Here is a 25369-nt window from a genome sequence, read left to right as displayed (position 1 = left end):
TACAACAAAATTAGCCACGTTTATTTAAAAGAAATGTTACAAATAAGTGTGCAAAATTAAATTTCATGATGAAATACACATAAAAGTAACATGCATACTTTACACTGAAATCCACAGACAAAGTTAGTTGATTACACGACAGTAAAAGAACCGGCAGAACTGAGAACTTGCAGCTGCAGATTTTAATGTTTGCAACCTGAAATCAACATAAAATTAAGTTTAAAGGGAATTTAAGAAAATTAAATATATACCTCAAGTAGTACTAACAATATAGAGCCCATAACCTATTTTAGTTACCAAATGTTAAAAAAAGTATGTGCCTCTCATTCCCAGAATGTTAGTGTGCAGCTATTCTTAAAAACGGGGAGAGAAGACGGTGAGAGGGGAAGTGAAGTGGCCGGCCGCGGCCCACGGGACCGGGCGCTGCTGTGTTGAGACGCCGGTTTCCCTTCGTATCCTCCGAGCTAAGCGCTGCGTTCTTCTATGACTCAGTTTTAAAGTCTACGCGTTACTCTGTTCCCTACGAGTAAAGGGGAACTCCCTTTGACCCAGAGTGTCGCCAGGAGGCCACAGGTGCGGCTCACGGGGCGTGCCTGGCGCTGCCTCAATTCCAATGGCTCCAACAAGAGGGGGACATGTGATATGTGACTCTTGAGGGAGACACCAAGCCTGTGAACTCTAAACTTTCTTCAGTTTAGGCGGGAGAACTGCTTCCTCCCTCCTCCTCCTAAGGCTGCCGGTGTGATAATCCCACTTATATCTGGTGAGAAAGAACCAAGATTGCACGTGTGTTCACCTCTCCATCACAGACTCAGCAAAAAGGATGGAATCTGGCGCCACAAACGAATTTCACGTTGTCCCTCCTTTTCTCAACGTGCCCCCAGTTTGTCTGGAGCCCTGGCTGCAGGTGGCGGATGCGGCAGAACCACTGAAGCGAAAGGTGAAGCCGGCAGTCAGGCGGGAGTGTCCCCGTGCCCTGCTGATTCTTCCTTTAACACTGGACTCAGGAGGCCTGGCTTCGGAAAACAGCCACAAGTGGCTTTGCGCAAGGTCCCGGGCCGTCCCTCCAGCCCATCGTCACCAGGCCCAGCTCAAGGGGCCGCTGGGCGCCCAGGGGCCGCGGTGCTCCCGGTGGAGGGTCAAAGCTTGTCATCGGTCATCTCCAGGAACTGCGCATACACGTCCCGGACGCACTCTCCCTTGGGGTTGAACAGGAACTTGTAGTAGCTGCCGTCCGCACAGATCGCTGGGCAGAGGAGACCGCGTCACTCAGGGTGAAAAGCAAGCAGTGCGCACTGAGCTCGCCGCGCAGCCTGAGTGGAGGCTGAGCCGCCCTCAGGGATCTGCGCGTGGTAGGGGCACGCTCGACCGAGAACCCACTGTTCTGGGGGCTTGAGCTGTACCTACTCAGCGAGTGCAGCAACAGGAGAACCCTCTTAGGTCATTGGTTCCAAGACCAAATGATCTGCCCTATCAACTTCCCAGGAACCCCCAGAAGGCAGGCAGCTGCGTGAGCCCCGAGAGGGACGCACAGGACCCCCAGGAGAGAAGAAGGAACACCAGTGAGGCCGGTGTGGCGCTGATCACACCTGGGCCACTCTCCCCAGGAAGGACCACTTACCAATGACAGCGTTTGGCTCTGTTCCAAAGGCACAAATGCATGGAGAGCCTGAGGGGACCTGAAACTTGGAGAAACTCCACTTGGAACTGAAGTATTTTGGAAGGAAACTGGCTGATGCCAAACTGTGAGGACAAAGAAGCAAAGAAAGGAAGTGATGGTCACATGACAGAGTTAGAGATACAGCTCTCCTTACTGTCGGCTTAGCCTTAATGATTTAAATTCTATTTTTGCTTTTAATTTTTATTTTTCACACAAAATAACTAAGCTGTTACGAATGGCTCTATTGGAAACCCAGAAACCATCACCACCAGAAGGGGCACAGGGTCCTGCTGCCACCAAATCGACTGAACAGCAAACACGAGGAGGACTGTGCAGTCCAGGACCAAGCTCTACCTCCCCAGAAGGTGCCTGGAACCTCATCAGATTTCCTAAGGAGCTAACGGCAGGGCGAGTTGTGATGCCAGTCTTAGCATCAAGTAATCTGCACTGGTTTTTAGAAAATCAAATGAATGACCAGTGAGAAGCATCCGGCCTGTGACTCAGACCCAGTGGGCGAGCACTCAGCCAACGCTTCATCCTTCTAACTGGGAAACCTACCTTGATTGTTTATTCCTTTTTGGATCTTCAGCTGCAAAAATGTGCACCGTGCCGTGGTCACTGGACACACAGATGAGGGAAGCATCCTGATTGAAGTTAATGCTGCAGAGGAAGCAGATGAGGCTTGGGTCTCTGTCTTGTGTGGACACAGGAGCGAGCCCTGACCTCAGCTCCCCCGCTCCAACACCCCCGTGGTCAGGACAGACAGTCATTTTACCAGAGTCGAAACCAGGGCACAGCCCCTCCTCAGGTGCCAACAGCAGACCACCTTGCCACCCCAGGGGCCCTGAGGCCACCGCAACAAACTGCCCAGGAAAGAAAAACTCCCCTCCAATGATCTGGCCCCCAAGGTGGGGGACGTCACTCGGACTGGCTGGCTGGGCCCCAGAGCAGATAGTTGGGAGAGTGGGTTGCATGATGGCCCCACGGACACGACATGCAGATACTGGCTACGTTTGTATCACTTAAGCCCAAGTGCAGCTCCACACCTGCAAAAGCCACAGACACAAGGACTGAGGTCCTGCCCAAGCAGGGGTGCAGCCCCCTCAGAGCTACAGACACCGTGAGACGTGGTAACAACCACCACAGAGAGACCAGGTCAGCCTCACTGGAGGTGAAGTGACTAGGGACGGGCTAACAAGGCCTCCAGTGTCTGCCTGAAGACGCTACCAAAAAAATAAACTGGAGGGACAGTGGAGAGATGAAATCAAACAGGCAAATTCTGACAAATGCATGATGACAGGTCCATGGTAACTGTAATATTCTACTTCTCTGTGTATTCCCATGATAGAGTTAAATCAGTAATAATAAAGTGAACTAAAAACCCAGCTCCTTCCAGTACAGCAGCCTGCCAGCCTCATGTGGGTGGTCCTGCCTCTCCCGCCAGATCACACAGGGCCCCTTCTCTAAGGTGAAACAACATGCTTTCTTACCAATAAATATTAGCTGCTTGAGATCCTCTTCGTAGTTCCTGGATTAAATGCCCTGATGAAGTATCAAATATTCGTATAAGGGTCCCCTTTGAAAAACAGTGAAGTGTTTCATTATCAAAGATTCACAACTTTTTAGTTTTTTTTGAAATGATTTTTATTCACAAACCCATTAGCCCATCAGAGTCTTTCCCAAACTCGCCCACATAACCTAAAACTCAACTTTCCCCGTTGTCACTGAGAACGAACCGAAGTCTCTTTAGTCTGACAGCAGCCGGCAGGGGCTGAGAGAGGGTCAGGGAGCCCAGGGCCCAAGCCCACATGTGGCCCTCTCGAAGTCCTGTGCACATGCTCCCCTGGCAGATGCCCTAGGCTGTCTGATGCCCCGAGAGCTGTCAGTTCACTCACCACCCAGGGAAATGGCATCTTAATTCTAGCTCCCACAGCCAGTCAGAAAGAGAAACACTAATTCCGCTGCCAAACAGACGGAGCACGACTGAACAAAATGACTTTGGACCCTCTGTGTCAGCTATGACTTGCTTTCTGAGCAAAGAACCTCAGGGAGTTGAGATCTTCAGGGAAGGGCTAGTTTGCCAGGAGCCCGCACCCTATAGCAGGCGAGGTCAGTCTAGAGGCATGACCTCCAGTGGGACAGGGACACCCACTTACTTTCTCAGATGCGGTCGCAATTCTTGTTCCCTGCAGGTTGAGAGCAATGCAGCTCAGGACGCCCTCGTGGGCGGGAATGTCCACTGGCGGCTTCTCGGTGCTGGCCAGGTCCACAAGCTGCACGTGGCCTGTGTGCGTGCCCGGGAAGGCCAGGAGCGAGTTGTTACTGTTGGGGCACAGGACACAGAGGCCTAAAGAGGGACAAGAAACTTGTCAAGGACTCAGGACTGTCCCAATGTTTCTGCTTTTAAACAACCACACCTACTCTCAGGCTTCCAGGTCTCACCAAAAAAGTAAGATTTAGTCACAAAATCCTCCCCCAGTAAAGGGCAGCAGGGAGCCAAGCAGAGTTTGCTCCCTCGAGATGGCTTCATAATTGCAAACATTTGCTGAACTTATTATTAAATAAACTTTATCAAATGTCTGTCTTTTGGGAGAATGCAAAATTGTAAAATCTAAAAATGAATCTGTTAACAAATACATAAAAAAATCCCAAAACTCGACAATAAATTTAACGATAGATGGAAAACACTGTAACACACCCAAAGGCCTGGCAGCGGGAGAGCTGCCCTATGACCTCAGGCTGGAGCCTGCCTCCCTCCATCAACAGAGTAAGTGCAATCAGTACTCTGCAGGCTTTTCTGAAGAAACAGGCAAGCTGTCACCAAGTTACAAGGAAAGTGAACAGTCTTAGAACAGCTCCTTCAATTCTTACACAACAGGAACAAGATCAGAGGACTTACTCTACCTAATTTCAAGAATTATCTTCAAGTTCCAGAAATCAAGGTGGCCTGATATTGGCATACGGACAGAAACACAGACCACTGGAGCAGAATAGAGTCCAGAAAAATCTTACACTTACTTTAAAAAAAAAAAAAGGTATCAAAGTAATCCAATGCAGAAAAAATAGTTTTAAACAAATGGTAAAGGCACTTCTCTAAGCAAAAAAGCAAAGGTCACAAGTAGAAACATGAAAGCTGTTACAGGGAAAGCTCGCTGGCTAAGGCAAATACAGAGCAGCAGTGAAACCAGCCACACACGCCAGTGGGAAGGCCAGAAGACAAAGGCAGTAAGACCGTCTACGTCTGCAAGGGGCGAAGGACACACACAGACGAAAACAATGCCAAAGCCAGAAATCGTGGGGAGAGGGAAGAAACTGTAGGGCCGTTAAAATGCATCTGAAATTAAGAGGTCAGCCATTTAAAACAATCACACACATACATACTGATTGCTATATTAAACCTCATAGTAACTACAAACCAATAATCTATAATAGATACACACACAAAGAAGACAAAGGAATCCAAACGGAACACTAAAGAAGAAAACAAAAGAAGAAAGGAATAAAAAGACCTACCCAAACAACCTAAAACAATTTGTGGCAATAAGTACACACCTATCAATAATTACTTTCAATGTACATGGACTGAAAGTGAAGTCGCTCAGTCGTGTCCGACTCTTTGTGACCCCATGGACTGTAGCCTACCAGGCTCCTCCTCCCATGGGATTTTCCAGGCAAGAGTACTGGAGTGGGGTGCCAGTTCCTTCTCCAACATGGACTAGATGCTCCAATCAAACACAGAGAGTGGATATACACCTGATGGAATACAATGCAGCCATAAAAAAAAAAAAGAATAAAATCCTGCCATCTGCAACAGCATGGATGACATGGAGGGTCTTTTGCTAAGTCAGAGAAAGACAGATACTGTACGTTAACACAATGTGGAATCTAAAGAATAATTATAGTATGACCCAGCAATTGTACTCCTCAGTATATATGTAAGAGAAATGAAAAAAAAAAATATCCACACAAAGACCTACACGTAAACATACACAGCAGCTTCTGTTCCTAACAGCCAAAAAATCTGGTGTGGATCTACAGCTGTGGTATACCCATATGATAGTATGTTACTCAGCAATACAAATGAAAACAACACACACACACACACAAAGGAAGGAATCTAAAACATAGTAAGCTAAGAGAAAGACAGCAAAGACATCTGAAAAGGCAAAACCTGAAGGTCAGGTGGGGAAGCGTGCAGCCTGGGAAGCCTCTGGGGTGATGGGGCTGTTCCGCTCTTACTGTGGTGGCAGCTGCACGACTGTTTACAGTGACTGAAGTTTATCACACGATGCACTTAAAATGGGTGAGTTTTATGTAAAGTATACCTCAATAAAGCTAGAAGAAAAATCCAAAAAGTTTCAAAGCAAAGTAAAGATGATACAATGAGTAACAAAGCCACATGCAAAGAAGAAAACAAGAAGGAAAGGCCTCAGAACTTAATGAAACCATGGATTCCAGGCTCACCACGGAGCTCCTGAATGGCTGACAGTCACTGTGAAAAGTCCCGAGAGAGACCCAGAAGTTCTGGTAAGAGGCGCGGTCTCAGTTCCATAGTGAGGAGGCTGGGCTGTGACCCAGGGCAAGTTCACAGCGGAGTGGGGGGAGCTTGCACCTCTTAGACCTTTCCCCAGCACCCCACATGCTCCAGGACCCACCACGAGGGTGACGTCACTCCAAGACCACCTGGAGGAGAGGCGCCCAGCACGGGTCTGCATCCCACTTGGTCTGGACTCAAGAAGCCCATTTCCACCATCGGTCCTCCTCTGGATTCTTACCTTTAGGGTTATAGCAGGTTTCAAAGACGTGCAACTGATGGGGATTATGTGTGAATGTAAACACTTTGATCATAGAGTCCAAAACAACCACAATTCTGGAAAGAAGAAAACACCATCAGAATGTTCTCTCCCACAAAGTGAAACTCAAACATTTTGTGGCTTTTGTTCTTGTTATTTGGAAACAGAAACACTCCAACAACCACATACAAGAGGATCATTCCCATTCCTGACCCCGGAGCAGGGCAGCGAGGTGTGCAGAGCAGGTCCGCAGGGAGCCCGAGGGCAAGGAGGCTCCCACCCAGGAAGAGGCAGGTACAGCCCAAGGTGGGGTGCTGGTGTGGGACATTCTCATCAACCATTCTATCTATAGAGCAAGAAACAAGTAGGATACAAAGCCAGAAATTCTATCTTAACACACTTTTAGACATGTCTTGACAATTCAGAAATGTGAGAAAGCAGATCCTTGATTTGGCTCCAGGATTTGCATTATTACAAGCCCTAAATGTTGACATTTCTGGAAGAATCAAGTCTACCTACAAGTGCAGGATGACAGACTCCATTCACACCCCACGCCACAATACAAATTGAAGCTTTGCTCCACTGCAATCAATATACTAGGAAAAATTCCTGTGTTCTACTAAACACAAGCGACAATGTCTGGGAGAGACCGGCTACTTTCAACAGGTGAGATTCAATGACACTCTCTGTGAGCAGTTCCTGAGTTTTCCTTTACCTTCAAACTGAAACATTTATGAGGCATGATGTGGACAAGCGTGGGCTAAGAGAGAGGCAATTCAGGGGTCAAAACTTGTGTCCTCAGTCTGCACCCAACAGGGAGGACGGTTCCCCTGAAGGCCTGAGAGCTGGAGGGCAGGGCCAGCCCAGGGCCGGGTCCAAGGAGGTGCACCCACTGACTGCTCACCTCTAAATGATCCCAGGAGGCAAATGAAACTCACTGTCCTATGTTCTTGAGTCAAAAACTACAGCCTTATTTTTTATACATTATTTTCCGGAACACGTCTCTTCCTTCAATATAAAATGATTTCAGCCATCTTCAGAGAAGGTGACTATTCTATCTTGAAAAATGAGACACCAAACCTACCTATCTCGCCGTAATTTGGCAGCCTTGACTTCGGTAGAAAATTCTATTTCAATCACAGTTTTCTTCTTCAGGTCATCCCAGATCATCACTGAAACACGAAAGAATTTATGAACACGACAACGAACAGGCCAGGGGCTGGCTTGCAGAGGCCCTCCTGAGGGAGTCTTCGCATCAGGAACACCTGTGGGGGTGAGGGCAGTTACCCTCCGCATCTGTACACACGAAGAAACTGAGGCCAAGAGAAGGCAACCTGCCCAAGGTCACAGAGCAACCTGGCAAAGGGCAGAGGAGGGCTGGATCTAAACTGTGGGCCCAGAGTCTTCCACCACCGGCCACACGTCTTTCTCTAATAAATAAAAATTATAGACCAGCTTACAAAATAAACTCCTAGATAGAAAGCTCTCCCAGGCCCCGCCCCCAGGCCTCAAGCCACGCCTCTTGCTCACCCGCTCACTCCCGCCCCCCCACCTTACTCTCCTGCACGCCTGCTCATGCAGGTGCCCAGCCTCTGCCTCTCTGCACACACTCACTCGAACCTCTTCCCTAACAACCCTCGCCCAACTTCCAGGCAAACTTCTTTCCACCTCTCTCTCCTGGGTCCCATTAGACTGAGCCGAAAAGCAAGCCCTACCACATGTACCAAGTGCTGGAGATAAGCCTGGATCAAGAAAAGAAAGGCAATCAGACACATAAAAACCTGGGCCAGGGTTCTTCGGCCCCGAGTTCTCGCTCTGCTTCAAGCTAGAGAATGCCTTCTGCTCACACCACAAGCTTCCATCAGGATGGATCAGCAGTTTAAGTCCCAAGGGCTGAGACAACCTACAGACAACCCTGGAGTGTGTGTCCAGACCTCTTCTCTCCTCCACTTGAAAAGCTGGGTATGAGGCACGTGGGGTGAGGGAAATAAGCTCCCTCCACAGTCAGGTCACAGCTGACTGAGAATGGAAGGAAAAGAATGTTCCCCTCAAGGTCTCAACACGTGACCAACAACAGTCCAGACCGTGGGATTCAGGGGTCAGTTTTCTTAGAATGGGTAAGTGTCATCTAAGTTTCAAATCAAGAAAGAACTGAATACCAGCCTACCAGAACTGCCAAAATTATTAACATAGAACGTATTTACTATTGAAGAGGTTAGTTATAATTCATAACCAGTAAAAAATGAAGCAGTGTTTCTTGCTCCTTGAAACACCATCTGTGATAAACTTCTCCTGTCAGCTCCTCCTTAAAGTGCACCAACATGTGAGTAGACGGCTCCTTATTGAAAGTAACATCTTTCCAAAACCAAATGCTCACAACTTTTCTAGGCAAAGGACACTACTCTTGAACACAAAAGGTGACTCAATGAACTTCCTCTGGCCCTGCAGCCTAACACCAGAAAGTCTGTAACTCAACACGAACTGGCTCAAACTAGACACAGTCCAGACACAAGGATGTCAAGGGTGTCAGAAAAACAGGTGAACCCCATTTGCAGAAATGTTTGGGAACAGCATGATGAAGCCCCAGAGGCAGCAGCATGAATTTTCACTCACAAGAGAGACCTGGGTAGTGAGAAAATCCAAGGACACCAGTTAATGCCAACTCCCTGTGGCCTCTGAAGGCTGCGAGCTGCTTTGCTGCCGGGAACTGGAAATTTAAAATGTACTGGGTGGGATTCTGTCTTTTAATAATATAGTTGTTAATAGCAAAAACAGTATTTCAAAATTCTGGACTCCCTTCTAAAAAGGAAAGGGCCTCTCTGCTACCTGAGCAGCACCCTGTCTGGACCCTGTTGGTCACCGTGACAACCAGTCTCCTCCAGTCCTGTTTTATTCTGTTCTCACAAACCAAAGAAGCTAGATTCTTTACACTGTAACACCGTGTATCTTAACTGGCAATTAAGAAAATATTTAGAAGTAACTTTGACATTACCAAAAAAAAGTTTAATAAAGACCAAGCTCTTTTCTTAAAAATCACCTTTAGCACACTACAAAAAGCTTACATTTTACGAAAAATGTGCAGTTAGAAAATTGCTTTCTTTTAAGTCTGTGAAATTCCTGAGACTCTCTTACTTCAGAATTTTTTTTTATTGACAATAAGATGCTACAGGTTTGAGAGACCCCAGATTATCCAATCCACTGCTTCCTTGGGAGTGGGGAGCAGTGACCCCCTCCTCCCCCAACAGTGCCACAGGTGGGGCCAGGCTCCTGACTCCGCACCAATGATCGATGAAATTCTTCATATGACAAAGGCTGATCCAACAGCAGGATCTGTGCCTATTCCCACAGAGCCCAGGTCAGGTAATTCCTGTTCCACTGCAAGACCTGCCCTTGGCCCCAGCACAGCTGCAGGACTGTCACTTCTGGGGGGGCCTCTTCCAGGACTCACAGCCACAGTCCTGCCCATCCACGCCACGCTGGCAATGACCTGGACAGCAGCCAGGCTTCCTGCCCTTCGGCCCGTGTTATCAGGGAAACCCTCAACCTGAGAGTGGGTTCCGTTTCCCACATCACATCCGTACAACCCGCCAGGCTCTACTGAGAAACTGCCAGTCAGGCCCAACCCTGCCTGGGGCCACACAGAACTCTGTGCATTCCTGTGCCCGCCCTCTTTCTTTACTTCATGGTCTCAGGCAGATCTCCAGCTCACCCCCATCTTTATTCTCTGTAGGGAGACCTCCCTTGCTATACTCCTTTCCTCTGCCACCAAGCTTTAAGAGAGACTGGTCTCCACGGCCCCTGACATGGTGGAGCCTGTCACCAGCGGGCTCCAACTCAACAGCCCTCTAGGGCTGCAGTGGCCACCCAGGCCTCCTCCCGTCTCTCACATCTGCCTGATGCCCGCACTCACTTCCCTCTCTTGCCTCTTCTGTGAACACGGCTCCCCTTTCTTTTCCAACCGCCGCGTCTGCTGAGCCTTATACTTAACTGCTTCCTGAGACTGTTCCTGAGAACTACTGGCGTTGCTTTCCCAACCACACCCTCACCTGGCACCTGAAGCCCTGGGGTCTGTCCCCACCTTCTTCCCCTGCTCTACTCTCCTTCACTGGGTTTCTTCCTTGTGCCCCAAATGATACCTACATTTACAGACACATGATATTCAGCTGAACTTGTAAAGTTCCTGTTTCTCCCTTACTTTCAAAGAGCCACACCCTTTACACTGCCGTCTCTTTGAACAAAGGCTCACACATGCACACCAGGAAAAACATTCTTCAACCCAGAGCCCAGCTGTTCTCTGTTCTACGCGTTTCCATGAGTCCATGGCTCTCTGCAGAAGTCGCTTCCCCACACCTGGGTTTCAACGGAATTCACAGCACAGACCACCCACCGCAGAACACCCAGGACAAAATGGGGGTGGAGGCCCCCATCCAGTCAACCCAAGTGAAAAGCATGTGCTCTGTGGCCACGGGGAAGAGTGACTCTGGTCACGTGTTTCTTCTCATGCGAACAGCAGAGAGCACTCTCTTTCTGGATGCTTCTGTCCCTTCAGGAGTCACAGGGCCACCAGGGGAGATCTAGTGTGGCCAGACACAAAGATACTCTAAAAAGTTCAAGACAGGACTACATGTGAGACGCATTATTAAATGCAGGATTATTTTACCTACCTTTGTTCGGAGGGTATTTTGGCTTTTTCCCACCACCAACTAAAGCTAAATAGTTGCAGCGAAACAACATTTCAATATGACCAACTCCTCCTTCTAGAAATTCTGAAATGATAAAAAGAAGTCAGTATGTATATTTTACAGTTAGCATTTGATTTTTATTTTATTTTTATTTTTTTAGCATTTGATTTTTAATCAGCAATCTGTATCTATGATCAGAAACGAAAATAGTGACCAGATAGGAAAATAATGAGCTTCAAACCTCTCAGCATCAAGAACTGTATTTTCATGTATAAACACTGAGCACCTAAGAAGCCAATATAGCAAAATGTATGAAATATCTGAATTAATAATTTAAAGTGCAGCAAAGTATGTAAGATCTGAGAAAGCATCATTTTCAAATGGTCTGATGCAAAAGCTGGAATTCCTTTTCACCACTTTTAAATACTTCTTCCCCGAGAAGTCCAAAATGTTCACAAATGTTCACAAATTATGTTAAGGGGAGTGTGTCAGCAGATTTTCAGCTGTGCTCCATGACAGAAGGAAGCCCGATACTCAGGGGAGCAACAGAACCCCCACGAGGAGTGTGGGGAGTCAGAGGAACACACTGTTCTCCGAGCGGTTCACGCCACAACTGGGCACCCCAACCCTGGCCCCTAAGCCCCCACTCTGGTCTGTCCTGACCACAGGCTCCTGGCACAGTGAGGGTACAGCAGAGGGCAAGCAAGGAACCCAAACCTTTGAAAATCAGAAGTTAAACTAAGAATTGACTCCTACCTGTCTAGTCAGAGCCACACAAGATGGACCCAAAGTCCATCAGCTCACTTGAGAAGTTTCAAATTCAAGGCCTAGTAGAAACCCTAGAAAGGACTCTGTATTTAATACTATCCACAAGGAACACAGCTCTCCTTATAAACAATTTACTGTCCTGTGACACACAAGCCACCTCAAGTAATTCTGGCTGTAACAGGATGTGGCCACAGCCCAAACTCAAAGGACTACAGTGCTTCAGTCCTTAAACTGCTCCCTGCTGGTGTGTGGCCTCAGACCCATGACAGCCCAGGAATCCTCCACCCCAAAGGCCAGGGCATGCCTCCGCCACCAGGGACATCACCTGGTTCCCTGGCCCTCACCAGGTTTGGGGAGACTGTGCAGTGTGCTCAGCTGCTCAGTTGTATTCGACTCTTTGCAACCTCATGGAGTTTTCTAGGCAAGAATACTGGAGTGGGTTGCCATTTCCTACTTCAGGGTATCGTCCAGACCCACGGATCGAACCCAGGTCTCCTACATCTCCTGCACTGGCAGGCAGATGACAAAGGGGGAAGAAAATACAATGGAGAAAAGACAGTCTCTTCAATAAACAGTGCTGGGAAAACTGGACCACTACATAGAAGAGGGGCTTCCCTGGTGGCTCAGCAGTGAAGAAGCCACCTGCCAACGCAGGGGACTCGGGTTCAATCCCTGGGTCAGGAAGATCTCCTGGAAAAGGAATTGGCAACTCACTCCAGTATTTCTGCATGGAAAATCACATGGACAGAGGAGCCTGGTGGGCTACAGTCCACGGGGTTACAAAGAGTTGCATACAACTAAATGACTGAACAACAAGTAAAAGGAGGAAATCAGAACACTCTCTAAAACCATATACAAAAATAAACTCAAAATGGATTAAAAATCTAAATGTAGGACTTCCCTGGTGGTCCAGTGGTTAAGACTCTACACTTCCATTGCAGGGGGTGTGGGCTCAGTCCCTTGTTGGGGAACTAAGACCCCACTTGCTGTGCAGCAAAAAACCAAACCAAAAGAAAAAACAAACACCTACATGTAAGACCAGATACTATAAAACTCCTAGAGGAAAACATAGGCAGAACACTTTCTGATGCAAATCACAACCATACTTTTTTGGATCCATCTCCTGAAGTAATTGGAGAAGGCAATGGCACCCCACTCCAGTACTCTTGCCTGGAAAATCCCATGGACAGAGGAGCCTGGTAGGCTGCAGTCCATGCGGTTGCTAAGAGTTGGACACGACTGAGCAACTTCACTTTCACTTTTCACTTTCATGCATTGGAGAAGGAAATGGCAACCCACTCCAGTGTTCTTGCCTGGAGAATCCCAGGGGCGGGGGAGCCTGGTGGGCTGCCGTCTATGGGGTCGCACAGAGACGGACACGACTGAAGTGACTTAGCAGCCTGAAGTAATGGAAATACAAACAAAACTAAACAAATGGGACCTAATTAAATTTAAAAGCTCCTGTACAGCAAAGGAAACCATAAACAAAACAAAAAGACAGCTTACATTCTGGAAGAAAACATTTGCAAACAATGCTACCAAGAAGGGATTAATTTCCAAAACATATAAACAACTCATAAAACTCAATAATAACAAAAACAAACAACCAAAACAAAAGATGCACGGAAGACTTAAAGACATATTTCTCCAAAGAAGACAAACTAACGGCCAACAAGCACGTGAAAAGATGCTTGATATGGCTAGTTATTAGAGAAATGCAAAGCAGTAACTACACTGAGGCACCACCTCACACCAGTCAGAACGGCCATCATCAGAGAGTCCACAAATATTAAATGCTGGAGGGACTTCCCTGGTGGTCCAGTGGTTAAGAACCCACCTCCCAATGCAGAGGACGTGGGTTTGAGCCCTGATGGGCAACTAAAATCCCATATGCTGTGGAGCAAGTAAGCCCCACAACTTCAGAAGCCTGCATGCTGCAACAAACAGCCTGTGCCAATATGCAAGACCCTGGGTGCCGCAACTAAGACCAAATAAGGATTATTTTTTGAAATGCCAGAGAGGGTGTGGAGAAAAGGGAACTCTCCTACACTGTGAGTGGGAATGCCAACTGGTATAGCCACTATGGAGAACAGTATGAAGGTTCCTTTAAAAACTAAAAATAGAGTCACCATACTAACCTGCGGTTCCACTCCTGGGCATATAACCAGAGCAATTCTAATCTGAAAAGATACATGCACCCCAGTGTTCACAGCAGCACTATTTACGACAGCCAAGACACGGAAGCAACCTGACTGTTCACCAACACACAAATGGATAAAGAAGATAGGACAGATACACACAATGGAATATCATCAGCCACAAAAAGAACAAACCTTTTGCAGCAACATGGATGAACCCAGAGATGATCATACCAAGGGAAGTCAGTCAAAGACAAAGACACATATCATATGATATCACTCGTGTGTCGCCACAATCACTAATTAGGCCACCATCAAAACAAAACAGAAAATAACAAGTGTTGGCAAGGATGGTGCAGGTGCTCCAGCAGACTGTATGGTGGTCCCCCAGACCACCACATGCTCCAGCAGCACCCCTTGGTGGCGTATATTCAAAAGAACTGAAATCGAGGGTGCAAAGAAATATTTTCACATGCCTGTTTACAGAAGCATTATTCACAATAGCCAAGAGGTAGAAGCGGCCTCTATGTTTACATAATATTATGTTAAATGAAATAAGCCAGTCACAAAAGGACAAATACTGCATGAGTCTACTTATATGAGGTCCCTAGAGTAGACAAATTCATAAAGATAGGAACCAGGATGGTGGTGGCTGGGGGGGGCGGGGGGCGGGGTTAGTCAGTATCTAATGGGGACAGAGTTTTGCAAGATGAAGAGTTCTGGGGGTCTGTTAGGAGTGCAACTATTTCCTCAGCGCAGGTTCAGTAAGTTCTAGAATCAAATATATCAGGAGAAACCTGTAAATTATGCCAAGAAGTAACTAATACATTTTAAAAATACTATCCAACCAAGGGAGAATGTTTCAGACTAATATCAACAACACTACGTGAGCACTGAGACTTCAAACTCATTACTGCTGGATTTGTCAGTTTCAAGTCTTCTCAAGTTCCGAAAGCAGTGAGTCACTAGCAGATGTGACCAAGCTAACAGGAGAATAAAGAAATGCCAGGAGGCACAACAGCCTCGGAAATGTGACCTGGGCACAGTGAACCAATCAGGGAAAAAAACAAAAACTGAAGTACTTCACACAAAGAAATCACACAAAAATTTCTGTTAAAAGGAAATTACATTCTGTTTCAAAGGGTGTTTTTTTTTTTTTTTAAATTTTAATTTAAATGATATAGGTTGTGATTTTTCTCTAAGCCTCTTTCTAACAACAGCAACAAAAAAAAACAGTGTTACATGAAATCAGAATTACTTTGTATTACCTGGATGCCTAATTTATGGCTAACATTTTGATGCTTTTTTTTTTTAAATCAATGTCAAGATTACAAAGATGTTAAGGGTTAAGAATTAAGACAGAGAAGCAGTATTAACCACTGGAAACAGTTGTGGCCTCTGGGATTTAACTTTGGAAAGACAGAAGGGCAGATTTTTCAGCATCAACCAATGAGGCAGGGAAAGAAAAACAAGCTTTCCTGGGAAGAGCAGAAGCAATCAAAAACGAGACTCCAAACTCCCCGAGAATCAGAGGATTTTAGCTCCCCCAAACCAAGGGCCACAGCCCCCAAGTAGTTGGAGAGGAGGGGGTCTCCTGAAAGGAAGCCCAAGGTTTGCCACTAGAGCCCCCGAACCCCAGGCCCCAAGAGCTAGTCCTGAAAGATCCACAGGGGTCGCCAATTGGTGGAAAAAGCAGAGAGACGCGCCCACGTCTCTAAAAGCGGCCAGGCCCGGTGGCCAGCTATACAGCAGACTAAAACTATGGAGAGGCAGAGAACACAAGACAGGCTCCCAGGAAACTTTGATCGATGAAAGCTTCAGGCGCTAATCAATAGCTGACATGTCCCACTCTTCCAATAGAATCTGCCTCAAAGTGATAAACTGGAGGGATTCCCTGGTGGTCCAGTGGTTAGGACTCTGAGCTCTCAACTGCCAAGGGCTTGGGTTCAATCCCTGGCTGGGAACTAAGATCCCACAAGCAGCTTAGCCAAAATAAACACACACACACAGAAACTGAAAGAAAATGGGGGAGAGGGACGTCCTGAGTGTTGGCTTAACCTCCCCTCCACTGAGAGGCTCTTGTTTGAAGGGGCAGAAGTCAGCCCTCCAGCACGACATTAGCCCCCAGCCTCTTCCCACGGCATCTGCCCCGCAACCCTCAGCTTCTTCTTTCCTATTTCCCAGGCGTTTTAATAGAAATAGCCTAATTATTTCTCATTCTACAAATCATATATTATCACTATAAAAATGAAACAACACAGAAAAGCATAAAGTAGGAACAGCTGTAAACGAGATCACGTGTGTACTTCTGAACTCAAACCAATGGCACCATCACACTAGTTTCCAACTTCTTCGCTCTCATGATGCATCACAGCTGTGCCTTCACGTCAGCATGTACCACAGCATGGACCATCTACTGTCTTTTTCCCAGTTTTTTCCTTCAGATAAAATCCTTTAAGTGTGATTGTTGGATCAGAGCATGTGTGTGTGTGTGCAAATATAGAAGATGAACTGTTTGTCAAATTTTTCTACAAAAAAGGTTCTACCAATTTAAACTTGTACCATCAAGGCTAGGAATGTGCCTTTCCACACCCTCCCCAGAGCCATCGCTAGCTTGGACATAACCCCATTCCCCTACACCCACATCAGCTCAGCCCCTCCCTCTCACATGCTTCCCACTTCTTTCTTGTTCCCTCACCTACCACACGCTGGACTGACTGACCACACAGGGCATGGAGCCCACACGACCTGCTCTCAAACTGGAGGATGACGGGCCCTGGGTAAGACCCTGAGAGACTGTCAGGTCAGGCAGGTGCTGCATCGTGGACCCTATGCAGACAGGCCACCTGTTATTTCCAGTCACTGGGTGGTCTCACCAAGGACCTTGCCCACATTATTCATCGCTGCATCCTCCACCCCCAGTGCAGCGCTTAGTGGGCTCAGAAACAAGTGTCTCACCTGCTGTCCCATCTGTCACGAGTCATCCCGTCTAGGCCTCCGTGTGCCCTCTGCTCCCCACACACGGCTGCCCACGTTACGCGTGTGAGCACTGGCGGTGTGGAAGAAGAGTCAGGCAGCACCGAAGACAAGGGGCTTGAGCACCTTGCAAGTTCATCGAGCGTGGGCTACAGAAGTTCTAGGCACCTTTGGAATGTGGGAGGGCTGTGTTTCTAAATGAAGACTGGAGTTAACCTTTTAGTGCTCCTTTTATTTTTATAACCACTTAGACATAATTTTATCCAACTGTATTACTCCTGACACATCTTTGTTCAAATTATGACTTGAACCTTCTTGTCAGGATGTGCTTGGATGTGTGTGTGATATACATAGTGTGAATCAGTCCTACACCCTGGCCCTGCAGCACCCTAGAGAGAACGCCACACAGGCTGTGCTCCCAGGGCTCCCACTCCTCCCTTGAGCGAGCCACTCGGCTCTGTGCATGGGACACAGGACCTCCAACACCTTGGAGGAGAACGCTGCCTCCACTGGGGGCCCAGGATGCCCAAGACGGCTTCCTGGCACTGCCAGCTCCATCCAGCAGTGGGTGTGACTGCAAGATGCCTGCGGATCACAGCCTGTCGTGCAGTCCCCCTATGCAGAGCCATGGTCACAGCGGAGACAAGGCTGAAAGCCCAGATCTGGGAATGACCCTCCAATGCAGGCACACTTCCCTTCTCACACAGGAAAGCAAATCTCAGCGATAAAATAGGAACAAGGTCAAGTCGTCTGCCTGTTTTGAGTTCGCTGCCAGAAATAAAGCAGTGGACCAGCCTGCAAGCGCATGTAGGTGGAGTCCTTAAACACGCCATCAATAAGCACCACACAGCCCTGCTGGATCCCTGGCAAGTGCAAAATTCACCACAAGTGAAGCTCAGAGACAGTCTGAGCCAGATACAGTGCCGCTGAGCAGGGACGGGGATCAGACACAGCACTGCAACATGACAATAGCAAGCCTTCCTGGAGGTTGAGATACTTCTTGTTTTCACTGACTGTTATAAGAAATCCTAGATCCACTGTAAACATTTCATTACTTAGAAAGCAACTTTTAATATGCCGCTAATGATTCAACTTTGACACTCAAGTCTAGTTCCTAAGTTTCTAGGTCAATTTAGGTAAAAAGCATCTGGAAATTTGCAAGGCAAGCTGTTTCAAAATACTTTAGAACTATTTTTCTGTATAAAACAGAACTGTCTTAATCTACAATGCAATCAAAACAAATTAAATAGAAGTCAGAAGCATAAAAGACTGAGAGGAGACTCCCACTATCATGGGTAACCCTCATTAATTCCAAAGACTCACTCTTTAAAGGTAACACTGTTGCCACCAATGAGGAGCGAATAAGCTTACAAAGCACTTTCGGTGTGTGTGCTGCCACTAGCCCGTGTGTCTCCCTCATCCTAATTCATCCATCTTCACAATAAATTTAGGAGGTCGGCAGTTAACATTTTCATTTTTACACAAAAAGAAACTGAGGCCAAGAGAAGGTGAGTAACCTGCCCAAGGTTTCTCCTGCCCCAGGTCACACGGCAGCCTGATACGGCGAAGGGCAAGACCGAATCTAAACAGTGTGGGCCCAGATCCGAGCCTGTTACCACCTGGCTGCCCTGGGCTTTCTCTAATAAATAGAAATTACAGACTTCAGCATCCCAACTCAATGGACATGAGTTTGAGTAGGTTCCGAATCCGTAATGGACATGGAAGCCTGGAGTGCTGCAGTCGGACACGACTGAGCAACTGAACTGAACAGACTTCAGCTTACAAACTACTTTATTTAGAAATAAAGTATCACTTGCTGTTTTACAGAAGATTTTACTTGACAAAGAGGTTTCACTGCTGAAAAAAAAAAATCTGAAAATCCCTGATGTAGACTGTTAGTTGTCAAAACGGAAGGGGGCTGACAGGGGAGCATAAGAATGCAGGGACTTCCTCTTACAGATGAGAAATGGTTCTTGCATCAGAAAATAGAACTTGCACACTGAATAAAAACCAAAACCACAACTGCAGGAAGAAAAAGGAGGTTTCTCACTGTTTATGATTTATCTGAGATTTGTTCATCTGTTGGCAGGTAAGGACTAGGAGTCACTAAAAGCTTAAGAAAAATACACAGGAAAGAAGCAAATGGGAAACGTCTACCCGTTAAATTACACATCTTTCCTGCCAAATGGGCAAAGGACCACCATTATTTTACTTTACGAAAAGAATTTCTAATTTCAGCTTGTGAAAACTTGTATTCCATGAAAACGTAATTTAAGACACTGAAATTAAAAAAAAAAAAAGACACTGAAATAAGAAAACAAAAGCCACTATAATTTATCGCCACAATAGTATTTTCGAAGAAAGAGTTATTTTAAGAGTTAGCCCTACCTGTCGTATCCAAGCCTCTCACTTCAGCTCCCCACAGCTTCATGTTGGACACGAAGCATGGCGAGGCCGGCACAGCCACACCTGGTTCTCAGCAGGGCCAGCAGGTGCTGGATTCACCAGGGTCACCAGGACCCATGGAATCATTACTACACCCAGTCCGCAGAGCCCAGCGCTCGTAGAAGCTCAACACAAGGAAGAAAAGAGCTGCTGACAGGCCCATGAACAACTTCTCACAACCCACTCCTCTCCAATCTGAAGGACAGCACCTAGACACTGAGGACTGGGAACAGGCAGAAACCAAGAATGTGTTACTCTTACCTTGTTTCTCTTTTTCCTTCAGTGGATCGGTGTTATAGACTCGGAATCCATTTTCCATCCCACACGCAAAGCATCCTAAAGTGTAAGAGAGACAAATTAATCACCTCACTGGGGTCTCAGCTGAAGACCCCAGGCCTGGAGCAGCACATGCAAGGGGTCCAGAGACAGTGGCCTCTCTGAGGAACTCTTGTGGATGCTCAGGCCACACGGACGTGGTCTGCATGTGTCATGATGACTCTCCTCATGGACTGTTATCAAAGGGCTTGCACATTACTCCACTTGCCCCCTCAGGGCCCTTCTGGCATCCCATGGACCAGGCGCTCTGCTCCAACACTTAACTCCCACAAGAGGGGCTCAGCAGCTACCGAACCAGCCACTCTGCCACCCCACATGTCCCTCAACTCCAGCCTCTGATGCCCACCACTGGCCTCCCTGTTCCCAACACACCTCTCCAGGGCTGTATCAGGCACCAAGCCCTAGAGAGACAACGACAAACAAGAGAGTCCGCAAGGACAGCCACAAAGCAGGCCACCTCAGTAAGCAGGGACACATCCAGTTGGAGAAGGGGTGGAAGGGCTAGTACGGAGGGTCTTCTAGAAGGCAGCTTGAGGTCTCCATGACCTCACTCCCACCGGGAACTAATCCTAACTCCCTAAATCCATCTCAGTCACCATCCCCAAGGCACACACCAGACTGTTAATGGTCCAACTGAAGATGCTGTGAGGAAGTGAAGGAAGCACTCAAGTTTTAAGATGACCCTGTGATCTGGACTTCACTTGCCTAAGTGTGATCAAGACCACATTAATCTCCATCAACACCACCAAGTTCGACTGCTGGCTCATGTGAAGCTTGTGACCAGAAAGAGAAACACCAAACCTTTCATTTCCTTTCCCAAGACAAGCTGCAGTGGCTGGACCCTCACCACAACACATCACTGACCTGAAAGCCAAAGCCACCCTCAGAGTCTCTTCTGGTTTTGATCCCTGTTCCAGCATTGGGATGACATTATTCTATTCTATCAACCACTCCATCCCCCCAATATGAAAAGCACGCTTCTGTTTTTTTTTTGTCCAAGTTAGGCATAAAACTACATGGACCATAATAGCTTTCCCAGGAGTTGGAATCTGTTCTGTAATTAACTCTCAGGCTCTGAAATGAACTTTACCTGGGCCTGGAGTCTGACACTGACTGGAAAGTGCAATGTTACTTATTATCTCTTATTCTGGGTTGTAACTCCCTCTTTGTGTTACTGGAATTATGTAATCTGGACAGAAGAATCAGAGCTTGGCTTTCTGGAAAATATGGAAATACAAAAGTCAAAAGTTTTCCTTTTGTTTCTCAACTATTACACCTTCCACAAATTTTAAGCCTGCACTGATCTTACTTGTCTTCACCAGAACACACATATTTCTGACAAGACTTGTATAAAATACACAATCCTATAAATCCATAAGAAAAAGGCAGACAACCCAATAGAAAAATTAGCAAAAGATTTGGACATTTCACAAGAGAATATCCAAATGCTTACTAAACCTACAGAATCAGGGAAATGCAAATACAGTCTCACACATACATCACAATGAGATCTACTAAACATCCACCAAAATGGCCAAAACGGGTGTGCCGAGGCATGGGAATGGAGGGCAATCCAGGACAACCACTGCAGAAAACTGTCTGCAGGACTGCACTCAATTCCACTCCTAGGCATACAAGCCGTGTAAAAATGACAACACACATTCACTAAAGGACAGGTAACAGAATGGTCACAGCAGCACCCGTACGCTCAAAATGGCCCCAAACCGGGAACCTACCCAAAGGCCTACCAAAGGTTGACTGGACCAACCACCTGTGATGTAGTCACACGAAGAAATACTGCACCAGTGAGGACGACCTACAATTACACTCAACAGCATGGGAAAAAAGCTCTTGCAAACACGATGCTGAATAAAAAAGCCAGAAACAAAATATAGTACAGAGACAGGCAAAACTAATCCGTGTCGCTGAAGTTAGACTGGGCGAGCGGCCTGAAGGGGCAGAGGGTGCCAAGATATTTGGTTTCTTAACCTGGGCGCTGCGGAAGGTGTGTTCAGTTTGGAAAATTCACCAAGCTGAATACTTAGGATACATGCACTTTTCTGTAAGAGTAATGCACTTCAGTAAAAAGCTAGAAAAAAGGTCCTACAAACACAAGACTAGAAACCACTCTCTAAGAAGGCTAGGCATTATCTTTGCTATTTCGCAGGGTGGGAGAAGTAAATTAACTGATTTTAGTTGGTTATCACACAACAGTTGGCATGAACCTTCCCGTCCTTGCTATCTTAAAGCTAGTCTACAGAAGTGTGTCCACTCAAACCTTCTGTTTCCCACGGGAAGAGAAAGAAAAACACCAGCCAGATTATAGAAAGGCACACAGCTCAACACTTCAGAATCTCGAAACTGTAATACAACTTAACTTATCTTTGGGAGAAGATAAGTCAAAAGCTTGAACAATTTAAAGTTATGAGCAAAGGTTTCTAAAGCTGAAGTTTCAATGAGAGTGCTAAAAATGCTGAGTAAAAATGAAAAGTCAACATAAAAACAAAATGTAACTCAATAACCTGGAATACATTTTAATTATAGGGAATTAAGCTAAGGGTAAGCAGAAGGTTAAGTATAAATGCATTTTTTTTTCAGCAACACTGTAAGTTTTCCTTTTAACTATTACAACCAAATGAGGTGGTTTTACAAAAGTGAGAGTGTATTTTTCAGACAACTGAAATATATCCATTTAAAAGCCAGAGCTGTATTTTCTAAATAATCTTTGATGAAACCTTTATAAAAAATTATAAACTTCACTGGTTTCTAAAATAACTAGCTTTATTGTGAGCCTCAATTATTATACCGAAGTCTACTACAAGGATTCCTCATTGGCCCTAAGACCAATGTGTGTGCTTAGTCGCTCAGTCGTGTGGGTACAGACCTTGGATTTAAAGGCCACAGAGTCAGTAAGCTTTGTGTTTCCGTGTTTGTTTTTTAGGACTGCCTCTCCTTGCCCTTAATATCAATCAGTCACTTCTTTCCATTGAAAGCACATTTCTTAAGAAGTTGCTACACCACGGTTAACTCCTTAGAGTTTTCAACTATCAGAACCTTTTAAGAAACCTACTGGCCCTCCTCTGGAAATCAAAACCCAAAGTGTTCAGTCACACACTGCCCGGTGCCCAACTTCTGGCCCCCAAAGCAGACCCCACAACCCTTGCGGTCCCCAGCCCAGCCGCCCGCATCCCACATTTTTCCCCTCGTCCAACTCCATTCCTCCAAGAACTCTTCCCGCCCTTCAAGGCTCCTCCCTGTAGGAAATCCCGGCCTCGCCTCTGTTCCCAGAACACACTTCACTCTCCCGGGGCCCTACAGTCAGAACCTTGGAGCCAGCACACCACGCGCCCACGCGCTGACACAGCTGGGCGACCCCCGCCCGGCCTACGTAACTCTACCCCAAACTGGCTCCACAGACACGGATCCTGCAGTTCCTGCTTCTGGATCCTCTTCAAACGGGCTTCCAAAGCGAACCCTCAGAACAGACGCGATGCCCCCCTGGGCTAGAGCGGGGCGCAGTCCCGCATCACGCAGGATTTCAGAAAGGCGAAAAAGGCCATCTCACGAAAAGCCGGGCTGAAGAGTCCGGTTGCCACCCAACAAAAGAAAAACAGTGTGAGTTCGGAGGCATATTCTACGACAATCAGCAGAAAAGGTGAGGACCTTCGCGGACGAGGTCCTGGGCCTGCAGGGGCATTCTCACCTCGATGCGACCCCGTCCCGGCCGCTGGGGACCCTAAACCCGCAAGAAAGAACCGACGCCGCCCCAGAAAATCCCATCACTGTCCGACCTGGATGGGGGGGGGGGGTCAGGGCGGGGGGGAGGCGGACTGGGCCGGGGGGAGAGGGGCGGCCTGGGAGAGGAGGACGGCTTCAGGGGCAGGAGAGAGGAACGCCAGGGGCAGGGGATGAGGCCTGAACCCGGTGAGGACGCCGCCGCAGGGCTGAGGGCGGGACCCCGCTCGGAGGGGAAACGGCGGCAGGCGGGGGCCGGAGCCACTGACGGGCTCTCCTCACCATGGTCCTGGTTGAAGCCGGCGTAGAGCAGCCCGTTGCCGTGCGGGTTGCAGGGCAGAAGGTTCATGGTGCCGCGGGATCCACCGCGCCTCAGCGCCGCATGCCGCTCCGGGAGGTCGACCGCTGGGATCCGTCTGGCCAGCGCCGACGCTGCCGCGGCCGGAAGCGAAAGGCCCACAGCCTGCGCGCGCAGCCAGGGAACCGCGGAGCGCGGAGCAATCCAACCACGGCCTGCCGGGGCGGGGGGGAACGCCGAGAGCGTCACGTCTCCGGGGCGGCGGGGCCGCGTCCGAAGAGGGCGGGTCGACTCGGCTTGGGGGCGGGGCCTGACCTGAGAGGCGGGGTCGCATCTCGAGCGCGGTGCTAAGGGTGGGAACCACCTGACTGGGTACCCCAGCCGTGCTCCTCAAACCTCAGGAGCAGGCAGGACCCAGACTCTCACACTAACTCAAGCCCGCCCCCCCAGAAATCATGTAAATTAAGGTAAAAGAGATTTTCTTATTTTTAATTGATAAAAGGATAAGTATCTCAGTATAAATAACAATGCTTTGTGGAGTTTTTAACAGGTGTGCTGGTAAAATGTTCGCGAAAAGAGCAAAATGGGTGGAAGTGAAGAAATGGAAGTACAAATGACCCTTGAACAACGCGGGGCCACTTAACACGCAGATTTCTTTTCAAGAGTATACGCCTCGGGCCTACCTACACGACCCTGGTTGGTTAGATCCGCAGCTGCAGAACCGTAGATACCATGGATAAGAGGGAAGACTATAAATTAGACGCAGATTTCTTTGCTGTGTGAAAGGCGGGTGTCCCTAACCCCTGTGTTGTTCAAGAGTCAAGTGTAAACGAATGTCTAGACTCTCCCACCCCCACCCTCCACCTCCCCATAGAGAGAACCTCGCCACAGGGACACAGACTGCCCCCCAACCCAGGACCCACAGCTACCCACAGACACACAGCTGACACAGAACCCCCAAGGCACAAAGCCCCCTTCAGGACACGCAGAACCTCCTACAGAGTCACAGGGCTCCCCAGGACACAAAGCCCCCCCAACAGGCACCAATCTGTTCTGTATTAAAACCCAGCTTTCTATTTGTTAAGAGGAAAAACACCCTCTAACGTTTTAACAGCGTAGGCCCCAGGAAGAAACATTTCTCAGAATGCTTTTGGAATGCTGTCTGTGTCCCTGTGACCAAGTATGTCTCCACTGGGGGCTGGGCATCCAGTGAGTTGTCTGTCTTCTGAGGGGTTATTAAAGAGTTTCTTTTAAAGATAAAACATACTGAGCAAGGCCAGGGAGTTCAGCCATCAGTGGAAGACTTGCACTCCGTCTACCCATTAATGGACAGATAGGCAACACCAGAGAGGCAAGAAGCAAGCACTCCATCTACCCATTAATGGACAGATAGGCAACACCAGAGAGGCAAGAAGCAAGCACTCCATCTACCCATTAATGGACAGATAGGCAACACCAGAGAGGCAAGAAGCAAGCACTCCGTCTACCCATTAATGGACAGATAGGCAACACCAGAGAGGCAAGAAGCAAGCACTCCA

General features: G+C 47.6%; 1 protein-coding gene across 2 annotated transcripts; it reads right to left on the bottom strand.

Moving 5' to 3' along the window:
- WDR45B (WD repeat domain 45B) lies at window positions 1-24060 on the bottom strand. 2 transcript variants are annotated; one of them, XM_070390122.1, is made up of 10 exons: window positions 23816-24060; window positions 19724-19798; window positions 11118-11219; window positions 7538-7718; window positions 6436-6530; window positions 3817-4007; window positions 3151-3236; window positions 2219-2320; window positions 1622-1743; window positions 1-1246 (listed from the first exon to the last, which is right to left on the bottom strand). In XM_070390122.1, the coding sequence occupies exons 1-10, from the start codon at window positions 23880-23882 to the stop codon at window positions 1140-1142; spliced, it is 1128 nt and encodes a 375-aa protein (XP_070246223.1). In that variant the 5' UTR covers window positions 23883-24060; the 3' UTR covers window positions 1-1139. The 2 variants fall into 2 exon arrangements, with proteins under 2 accessions (XP_070246223.1, XP_070246224.1); XM_070390123.1 differs by having other exon boundaries at window positions 7538-7625; window positions 23816-24056.
- Window positions 24061-25369: the final 1309 nt, after the last annotated feature.

The sequence above is a fragment of the Bos mutus genome, chromosome 19, assembly GCF_027580195.1.
Source record: "Bos mutus isolate GX-2022 chromosome 19, NWIPB_WYAK_1.1, whole genome shotgun sequence".
NCBI lineage: Eukaryota > Metazoa > Chordata > Mammalia > Artiodactyla > Bovidae > Bos > Bos mutus.
Note: the sequence above shows the minus strand (reverse complement) of the source record. Positions and strands in the feature narration are given on the sequence as shown.

Coding starts and splice junctions, on each gene's coding strand:
- WDR45B (XM_070390122.1), bottom strand. CDS start 23,882: ATGAACCTTCTGCCCTGCAACCCGCACGGCAACGGGCTGCTCTACGCC. Junction 19,799..23,815: donor CGGCTTCAACCAGGACCATG/GTGAGGAGAGCC, acceptor CTTACACTTTAG/GATGCTTTGCGTGTGGGATG. Junction 11,220..19,723: donor GAAGGAAAAAGAGAAACAAG/GTAAGAGTAACA, acceptor TTATCATTTCAG/AATTTCTAGAAGGAGGAGTT.